The sequence below is a fragment of the Lathyrus oleraceus genome, chromosome 7, assembly GCF_024323335.1.
Source record: "Lathyrus oleraceus cultivar Zhongwan6 chromosome 7, CAAS_Psat_ZW6_1.0, whole genome shotgun sequence".
NCBI classification, from domain to species: Eukaryota; Viridiplantae; Streptophyta; class Magnoliopsida; order Fabales; family Fabaceae; genus Lathyrus; species Lathyrus oleraceus.
In genome coordinates this window covers 462,318,985-462,329,663 of record NC_066585.1, presented here as the reverse complement: position 1 = coordinate 462,329,663, position 10,679 = coordinate 462,318,985, and the positions used below count along the sequence as shown (strand labels likewise).

The following is a 10,679-nucleotide window of genomic DNA, read 5'->3' as shown; positions in this document are numbered from 1 at the left end:
GTCCTTTTAGATTAGTTTTCCCAGAGTTTCTTACAACTTTGGGTCTTCTAGCATTTTTAAATTTGTGTTCTTGTGTGTGTGTGTAGTGATATGAAAAAGGAGATTTAATTTTATCACTTGCAGAAGTTTTATCTTCATTAGGATCATACCCAATTCCCCTTTTATTGTTCTGACTTACTCCATAAATCATGGATGCCATAATACTCCTATCTATCCCATTCTTCAGAAATTCTTGAAAGGCTTCTTCATACTTATAAATAATTTTATTTGAAGTTTGTGGTGCTTGAGATAACGTTTCTTCTAATTCTGAGCTTTTTGTTTTTGCTTCATCTCTTTCTAACATTAAAGATTTGATTGTATCTTCTTGTGATAGAATTGTTATCTCAAGTTCACTACACTCTTCAAATTTTGCTTTAAGACAACCTTTAATATTTTTAAACTTTTGTTTTAATTTCTGATAAGATGTAAGAGTTTCTGACAAACATGATTCTAAGTCAGATCGAGAAAGTTCAGAAAATACCTCTTCAGATTCTTCGTCTGAGCTGCTGGATGTGATAGCCATAAGTGCTACGTTGGCCTGTTCATCAGAGTCAGATTCTGATGATCCAGATTCACTGTCATCCCAGGTAGCCATCAGTCCTTTCTTTGTCCTGAAGGTGTTTTTCTTGAAGCTTTCTTTTCTGGGGTTGTCCTTCTTCAACTTGGGGCATTCATTTCTGTAATGACCTGTTTCTTTACATTCATAACAGGTAATATCTTTGTTAGCTTTACCTTTTGAAGTTGACTCTGATCGATCCCCTCTGGGTCTTGGTCTTCTGAAGTTGTTGTTCCTCTTTTTCCAGAGTTGCTTGACTCTTCTGGTTAGTAGGGACAACTCTTCTTCATCATCAGAGTCTTCAGGTTCAGAGTCGTCAGTTTCTTCAGTTTCTGCCTGGAGAGCTTTGGTTCTGTCAGGTTTCCGTCTTTCAGATCTGGACTTTAGCGCTACGGACTTGTTCCTTTTCTGAGGTTCATCCTCCTCTAGTTCTATCTCATGACTTCTGAGAGAACTAACAAGTTCTTCAAGGCTGATATTGTTCAGATCCTTTGACAGCTTCAGAGCAATAACCATAGGTCTCCATTTCTTTGGCAGACTTCTGACTATCTTTTTAACATGATCTGCAGTTGTGTATCCTTTGTCTAGCACTTTAAGACCTGCAATAAGAGTTTGAAATCTGGAAAACATAGCCTCTATAGCTTCATCATCTTCCATTTTGAAGGCTTCATATTTCTGGATAAGCGCCAGAGCCTTCGTCTCCTTGACTTGGGAGTTTCCTTCATGGGTCATCTTCAGAGAGTCAAGTATATCTTTGGCTGTCTCTCTGTTGGTGATCTTTTCATATTCGTTGTATGATATAGCATTTAGAAGTATTGTTCTGGCCTTGTGGTGATTTTTGAAGACACGTTTCTGATCTTCTGACATCTTACTCCTGGGAACTTCAGCTCCATTTAAGACTGGAGGTGTGTATCCATCTGTGACAATGTCCCAGAGGTCAGCATCATAACCCAGAAAGAAACTTTCGATTCTATCTTTCCAGTAATCAAACTTTTCTCCATCAAAAACAGGAGGCTTGGCATTGTAAGAATCTCTTTCATTTGAGTGGGCCATTGTTTTTCTCGTACTGGATCTCTCTACACGGTTAAGTGTTTGATTAGAAAATCAATAACAGAGCCGGAGCTCTGATACCAATTGAAGGTGAGAAAAACAAGAAAGGGGGGGTTTGAATTGTTTGGAAAAATAAGCGCTTTTCAAAAAGAAAATCACACAAGGATTTTATACTGGTTCGCTTATAACACAAAGCTACTCCAGTCCACCCGGCCAAGGTGATTTCGCCTTCAACAAGGACTTAATCCACTAATCTTGAAAGATTACAAACAACACCTAAGAGAAAAATCTCTTAGTCCTCTCAAGTTTACAGACTACACTAAGTCACTTGAGGAAATCAAACAAACAATAAATGAAAGATTTATGTAATCTAGAGTGCTTCTAATAAAGCAAATATTACAGTATTAAGAACAAGAGTTTTTCACGTTATAAGCAAAAGCTTCGTGAAGATCTTAGAGAGAAGAGTGTTTTTCTTGACTTGGTGTTTCAGTATAATTTTGGCTTGTTGGCTTGCTAATTGTTCTCTCGTGTGTTGCTGAAAGTTGATTTGCAATCCTTTATATAGATCAGTTGAAGTAGTAGTTGAAACTGGTGGATATTGAGATGAAGTTACGCCATCACATAATTAGCTAATGCAGGATGACTTTTTCTTCTTGAAATGACTACTTACCACAAGTAGTATTTTCTTTATCGAGATTGGAGATTAACGTCTCTTTCTCAATTAGGAAATCCATTTGCAAATCTTTTCTTGACTTAAACGTTACTCTTTCATGATTAGCAATTCCATGCTCAGAGTTTTTGTGTATCTGGAGATCTTGGAAACTTTCTTCTGATGTTGATCTCTTGTGAGTTCTGATGGATTCTTCAGATAGTGCCAAGAGCTTCTGAGGTTAGACAAAACTTTGTTCAGAGTCAAAACTTCTAGAGCTTACTACTTGTCCAGATGCTTCTGATACTTTGATGTTTTGCTCAGAGTTAGAACTTCTTGACATTGTTTCCACTTCAGATGCTTCTGATCATTTGATATTTTGTATCTGATCTTGTTTTGTATCTGATGACATCATCAGATTTCTTCCTTCTTTCTTTAGAATCCTGCACACTTAGAAACTTTTCGTTAGGGTGCCATTTTTGGTTTCATCCTTTGTTATCATCAAAATCAAGGAATCTGTTGTAGAACAATTTTTGTTCTTACAAAACTCTCACATTTCGAAATTATTTGTTTCAACAAAAAATTAATTCTTGTTTTCCATGATTCAAACATTTCGACATCAAAAACTAAGAGGTGGATTCATGAGAAGACCTTTTTTAAAAATAAAAGTGATTGCAGTCATCATTCTACCTTCTGAGATGATTAGTCATATAACAGAAGTTAAGACTCTAATATCATTTGTTGGACAAGTCACTTCAAACAGAAGAGGGGGGTGGATTGTGTGAAATGTGGGATGTAACATCCTTCCCCGCTTAATTAATTTTGTCCTCCAAAGTCACACCTTACTTTTGAAACATACAACTCATATGTATCTAGGATTTCAACCCTCGCGCACTTCCGTTAGATTCTCACTTAAACTCTACTTTTGTAGTTGCCTCTCATCCTTAAAAAAATGAAATCTCAAAGTTGTCTCTAGGTGGTAGGAAGTTCCACTCCACGAAGCCAACCATATATGAGTGATTGTTTAAATTAAGGTTCATTCTGGCACTTGCTCGTGATTATGCTTTTTTTAGAAGGTTTAAATTGAAATTCAGTTAAGCAAATTTTTTCCTTTTAAGTCATAAAATATTTATATTGCAAATTCAATTTTCTTTGGGAAAACCTTTTTTCACCTTGTTAATAACATGTTTACATGGTTCAGAACAAGAACAGATACATAAATATCTTGCTTCATAACACATCCTTACAAAACCATACACCTCCAACCAAATTACCAACATTAACACTAGATTTGTGCTAAGGCATGTTCCACTTCCACTAGTCATCATCAATATAGATAGTCTCTTGCTTAAACAGGCCACCAAATACGTTCCTGACCTCCTTTGGAGCTTCTGCTTTTCTTTTCTCCTCCTTCGGTTTACTCGCGCTGTTTCTCGGAGTTGTTTGTTTCGTCACTGCTAATTTCGGAATGAGACTCCGAGCCTTCGCCTGTCCCCTCACAGTGGCAACTTGCACCTTCGGTTTCTCATCCTCATCAGGCTTTTGGATTGAGGTGGCAACCTGTGAGCTGAACTTTTGCCATGAAAACCCTGCACCAAAATCTTTTGCCTTGTTCAAGATATCTTCCACTGGTGCTCCGTTTCCGGCTACTTCTGCCTTCTCTTGAGCTTCTTGTTTGGAAACCTTATTTGCTGCTTCATCTGCCGCTCTGGCTCCTTCTTCTGCTTTCGCTTTCTCTAATACTTCAGCATAGGCTTTCCTTCTTCCATCTTCCGGGATAGTGCTACAAAGAAAAAGTTATAAGTAACATAACGATCCTCCTCGACGAGAAGAAAAACAATAACTATTTGCTTTTAATGGACGCAAAGCACAAACAATATGTTCAGCTTGTTTACCTGAAAAGTTCGTCTACGCGCCTCAAGGGAGCATTTGGGTCAGAGAACACTTGCACAACCTATTCATCAATAAAAAGCTTCAATCTTAAGGGGCATAAGCAATTATTTTTCTGCTTTTATTAGTATATTTTACCTCTATTGTGCTTCTCAATTATTAGATCAATTCGAAGGACAAAATGCAATGTAGAAACGGTAGATGATCGAAGTTCATGGTAATCGTGTTACTAGATATCGAAGTACGGTATTCAGTATCGAGCTAATGTAAAACTGATACCTTGTTTTCTGCAACCTCTGTGTTGGAGAAGACATCAGCCACCAGGGATGCTATCTTAGACTTTGATACCTAAATAAGAATCATTATTGTGTCAAAAACTATTACACATCAATATGGAAATAAGAAAGTAAAGTAAGGTTAAAAAAAGGACAATTCATTAAGATATTATCGCATACATTACATTACTTTATAGTCGTTCGAACTGGCGCTTTCTTCGCCTAAGACGACCAAATTATAAGAACTCTCTGGCGCGAAATCATCCGTCAAACTTGTCTTGATTAACGTATATTTGACGTCTGTTTCAATCACTTTCTGCAAGAACTCTTGAATAGACAAAGGTTGAGACCGAGAGAAGAGATTGTTGAAGAACGAGGAGATACCATCAAGTACATTGTTGGTTGATGCCGCGACGCTTTCGTCATAGATGACTGCAACGTGGCCTACGCCTGCCAGCTGAGCAGCCTGAATTACTTGCAAGGCGTCTGCCGTGGAGACCTCGGTCGTTGGACCATTCTCGGTAGGACCAATTGTGACAATCACTTTGCTTGCATTGCCTATCGCTTTTGCTATTGAGTCTGCGTCATCAAAACTCGACTGCACAGCATTGAGACGCTTCGCCTCTTCATTTGATATAATCTGTGCATTAGTAGCCCAATTTACTCCAAATGGAAAATTTCATAAAAACTTAATCAAATAGTCTAATATTGTACCACTCACATGAAACTAACGAGTAGACATTGACACAGACACAAACATAGACATAGACACGTATCTGACATGCATTCAATACAGACACAGACACTTATCTGACATGCATTCAATACTTTGGTGCTAATAATTACCTTATATTGCGCAGCAAGACGGGCTAATTCCTGAGCAGAACCAAGATCAGGAACACCGGCTCTAACACTAAACCCTTCTCTAAGCAAAGTCTGTGCAATGCGAATCCCCGCTTGACCGGTAGCACCGGCAACAAAAACCGTCGAAGAGTCCTTACGCCTTGGACTTCCAAAAGAAAAACCCGGCGCAGAAGAGTTTCTATTCCCAACAGGAATCAAAGAAGTCACATCAGGTAAGTTCCCAAAGTTGAAACCAAAAGGGTTATTATTAGAATTTGCTGAACCATTTGATGTATCTTTTTCTTCATCTTTTGGTTTTCCTTTTCCCAATCCAAACGAAGGAAAGGATCCTCCAGATTTCTTAGCGTATACATTGAACCTTGTTGGACTCCGAAATGTGAACCTGGAATGAGAATGAGGTGTGGTTGTGGTTGGTATAAGGGAAGAATTGGATGTAAGAGTGGGAACCATGGATGATGGATATAGTTGAATTTCCAAGCTCACACACTGTCTTGTTCAATGTGTTTTGGTTTGTGAAAAAACATAGTAATGTGTATAGCTTTTGGTTTGAACCGTTAATCTGGTTTGGTGGTGGTGTGGGAATTATCTGAATGGAAGAGGTAACCGGAAGGTAACGAATCGGGTTTAGACACGTAATCAGAGTTTATCCATGGATGAAATATTCAACACCAAACGTTTATATTCTATGGACAATGATGTTCTATTTCCTAGATTCCAAATTTGTACTATATCTTCTAAAGTCTTCTAATTGTGCTTCAAATCGTGATTACTTTTTATTGGTTTTTTTGGCTAAGTACTAGGGAGGCTCTGTGAAAAATAAATGTGTTTATGTTAATTGAAAATTTTCATTATTCTCAAATTGTTTAGATTAGATATTTTATTTAGCTTACCTCGCTATTTAAGAAAAAATTTAATTGATATACATCGATTGTGTAAAAAAAATTTAAATTATCAGTAAATCACAACCATTGATATATTTAAAATGTTTGACTTTTATTTTAAACATTTAAAAAATAATACAAACGGATGATTGTGATGCATTAATAGTGTTAAATTTTGTACACTGACAGTTTACAACAATTAATCTCGAAAAGAAAATCATTTTATTCATTTTAAATCACACTAAAAATTAATTTTGAATTTTTTATTTTTTATTCGATAATCATGAAACGTCAATTTTTTCTAATTTCTTTCTATTTGTTGAATTTTTTAAATTCTATTTAGAGAATTATTTTAATTTCTTCTCATTTGAATTGATAAATTATAAGGTATTATTTTTTTTATTCTCTTCGGGGAATTAATTGAATTTCTCCTTAATTGAGAAATTATTTTGATTTGTCAAATGATAGTTATTAATTCTATTTGGTAATTATTTGAATTTCTCAATCATTTGAGGGTACTGCCACGAAACGCGTAGTGATCTAGTTCGTGACTCGATCCGATAATTTCTTCAGTGACAATATTTTTCAAAATAAAAAAAACAACAATTTAAGATGATTCGAACTGCCACAACTACTGAAGAAATTATTGGTACTTCTAAGGTTGTTGTCTCTGACAAATCGTCCAAGTTTGAGGGAAGTCACTTCAAACGCTGACAACAATTTTTTTAAAAAAAAATCTGAAAAAAGGTTGTCAAAGTTCTTACCGATGACTTTTCTGTTGCTCCTTACGGATTATCCGAGAAAATTAACGGTAAGAAGTCTGTAGATTCAGATAGAATACTTTATAGTGCTGAAGCTGAATTTGCTACACAGATTAAAGTGAATGATTTCCAACTCAAAAAAGAAATTGCCTTATGAAAAGAGAATAATTATCTCTTTAAAATCATATTTTGAATGGACTTGCAGATGATTTGTATAATTATTATAGTAACTCTGATATTGCAGAATAAGTCTGGTGAAGCTCTAAAAAAGAAGTATGACAGCGAAAAAGCTAGAGTAAAGAAGTATGTTGTTAGCCATTATCTAAAGTATTAGATGGTATAAATGAAAGGTTTGTGGATGCTTAATGTTAAGAACTTCAAAAGATTGCTTATAAGATTATCACTGAAGGTATGTCGTTAGATGAACAATTTCAAATTGCATTTATTATTGACAAACTATCCCTAGTTTGAAAGTTTTAAAAAAATTGTTTTGCCACTAAACAAAAGAATTTTAATTGAGAGTATGATTATTCTCCTTTGAATCGAGGAAGAATCTTAGATATAAGATTAAAAAGAAAAAGTATTGGTTGTTTCAAACAACAACAACAACAACCAAAAATTTAGTGTAGTTTTGAAGCCATTTAACAAATAATTAAAGAATCAGAATCGCAATCTTGTGAGCCGAATTAAGGATGAGAGCCCTTGAATGGCTCTAATTACTCTAATTGATAGACAACAACCACCACAACGAATAAATGAAATTGGTGGTTTCTCTTGCTTCAATCGTGGAAAACCAAGTCATATGATTAAGAAATGTAAGATCAAACGTAAACCTTGTATTGCCTCTAATGCACAGGTTAACCTAACTGGTGAGAAATTTATTATTTTGATCATTAAAATCAACATGATTAGTGAATTTGATGGTTGGTGGATAGACATTGACTCCTTTTGTCATGTTTATTATGATCGTGCAATGTTCAAAACATACACGAATATAAAGTGTCGTTTGGAGTTGCACACACCACTAATGTTGTCGGTATTGGAGAAGTGGAGCATAATCCACATCTGAAAAGAATTTAATCTTGAAGGATGTCATGCATACTTCATAGATTATATATGTTTCTAGTTTTCTGAAAATGTGGAGTTTAGTCAGTATATTAGGGTATATTTTATACACAATTACTAAGAATGATATTTTTTATAAAATTACTATGTTTAAGACTTGTGAATAAAATTGAAATTCAATTTAGTAAGAAGATTAAGACACTTCGTAGTGATAGGAAAACTGAATATGATTTCAGATTATTTAATAAATTTTATAAACAATATTGAATTGTACATGAAACTAATGCACCATATTCTCTGAAATGAATGGTAAAACCGATAGAAAGAATACAACTCTTACTGAACTTGATGTTGCAATTATGTTGAATACTAGTGATGCTCATCACTGATGGGGGAAAATTTTATTTATTGTTTGATATGTCCTGAATAGAGTTTTCAAGTCTAAAAATAAGATCTCTCTTTACGAGAGATTGAAGAAAAAACAATGAAACTTGTCTTACTTTAGAACTTGGGGTTGTCTGGCTTATGTCGGAATTTTGGATCTTAAGTTAGTTAAATTCTCTAGTAGAGTCTATGAATTTGTATTCATTGGGTATACAACAAATAGTAAGGCATATAGGTTTTATGACTTAAATGCTAAAGGATCATAGAATCAAATAATGTTGAATTCTATGAAGACAAATTTCCTTTCAAATTTTGAAATAGTGGAGGCACTGAATCGAATCACATTCATGCGATAAGAAGCATCGAAAGCAACAACAAAGTAGAAACATGACTTGGACGAAGTAAATGAGTAAGAGTGGATAAAGAGTATGGGTCCGATTATGAGGCTTATACTATAAAATAAGATCCAACAAATCTTTAAGAAGCACTGTCATCTTTGGATGAAAATTTATGGCAAGAAGCTATTAACAATGAGATATAACAGGACCTGGTACTTAGTAGACTTGCCTCCTGATTGCAAACCAATCGATTGTAAATGGGTTTTGAAAAAGAAAATAAAACTTGATGGAACAGTTGAGAAGTCCAAGACACGCCTTGTAGAAAAAGGTTTTTAGCAAAGAGAAAATATAGACTTCTTCAATACTTTTTCACCAGTCACTCGAATTACATCCATTAGGGTATTGATTTCAATAGCCGTTATTTATAACTTAGTGGTACACTAAATGGATGTTAAAACAGTTTTCTAATATTGTGACTTAGAAGAATAAATATATATTGACCAAACGAAAGGGTTTGTAATTTATGGGTAAGAAAATAAGGTATGTAAGTTAGATAAGTCTTTGTATGGTCTAAAACAATCTCTAAAGCAATGGCTTGAGAAGTTTGATAACTTAATGATATTGAATGGATACAAAGTGAATGAACATGACAAATGTGTTTATTACAAATATGAGAATTGCATTTGCATTATCATATGTCTCTATGTATATGATCTACTTATATTTGGATCAAACATTCAGGTCGTTAATGATGCGAAATCATTTTTGAGCAATAACTTTGATATGAAAGACCTCGGAGAAGCGAGTGTGATTCTTGGAATCAAGATCATTAGATCTAAAAAAAGGAATTTATTTGGATAAATCTCATTATGCATAGAAGATCTTAAATAAATATAATTACTTTGACTGTAAACCTGCATGCACACCATACGATCCAAGTGTGAAACTGTTTAAGAACACTAGTGAAAGTGTCAGACAAACAGAATATGTGAGCATCATTGGCAAGTCTTATATAAGTCATTGGTTGTACTAGACCCGACATTGCATATGTTGTAGGATTATTGTGCAGGTTTACTAGCAGACCGAGTAACGAGCATAGCCAAGCTATTGAGCGATTCATGCGGTACCTTAAACGGACCTTGAATCTCGGTTTACATTATCAGAAATTTCCTGTTGTACTTGAAGGATACAGTGATGCAGATTGAAATACCTTATCAAATGATTCCAAAGTAACTAGTGGTTATATATTTAGTATAACTGGAGGAATGTATCTTGAAAATCAAAGAAACGAACTATTTTGGCTCAGTCAATGATGGAGTATGAGATGATAGCATTAGTGACTGCTAGTGAAGAAGCAAGTTGGTTAAGATGATTGCTAGTTAAGATCCCTTTGTGGAAAAAACTTATGTCAACTGTGTTGATCTACTTCTATAGTACCGCGGCTATTGCAAAAATTGAGAATCGTTATTATAATGGTAAAATACATCAAATTAGAAATAAGCATAGCATGTTAGAGATTGTGTCTCTAAAGGAGCTGTAAGAGTGGACCGTGTATGCACTGATGAAATTTTAGCATATCCTTTGATGAAAGGATTATCTAGAGAGAAAGTACATAATACATTTAAGAAGATGGGACTAATTCCTATAAAGAAATTATTTGCTTGTGATGGTAACCCGGCCTAAATGACTGGAGATCCCAAGAAATAGGTTCAATGAATAATAACAAGTTGTGATTAATATGAGATGATTGTACGAGTATAAATAAGTAAAGCATGAATCATAATCAATAAGAGGATGAGATAATATAAGCTCTTAATGATATATATACTTTGTATGAGGGAGTACCTAGGTTACAGGAGTCCTCTTGATAGACTCGCCTATGCGATTGTGGAACTTAGGTCGGTTCCCATAGAATTTTGAGGCATAA

General features: G+C 34.8%; 1 protein-coding gene across 1 annotated transcript; it reads right to left on the bottom strand.

Annotated features, from left to right (window-relative positions):
* Nucleotides 1–3,440: 3,440 nt before the first annotated feature.
* LOC127100791 (protein PLASTID TRANSCRIPTIONALLY ACTIVE 16, chloroplastic) lies at nt 3,441–5,964 on the bottom strand. The gene is made up of 5 exons (XM_051038066.1): nt 5,306–5,964; nt 4,650–5,099; nt 4,464–4,532; nt 4,190–4,248; nt 3,441–4,077 (listed from the first exon to the last, which is right to left on the bottom strand). The coding sequence occupies exons 1-5, from the start codon at nt 5,771–5,773 to the stop codon at nt 3,612–3,614; spliced, it is 1,512 nt and encodes a 503-aa protein (XP_050894023.1). The 5' UTR covers nt 5,774–5,964; the 3' UTR covers nt 3,441–3,611.
* Between the last annotated feature and the right edge of the window lie 4,715 nt (nt 5,965–10,679).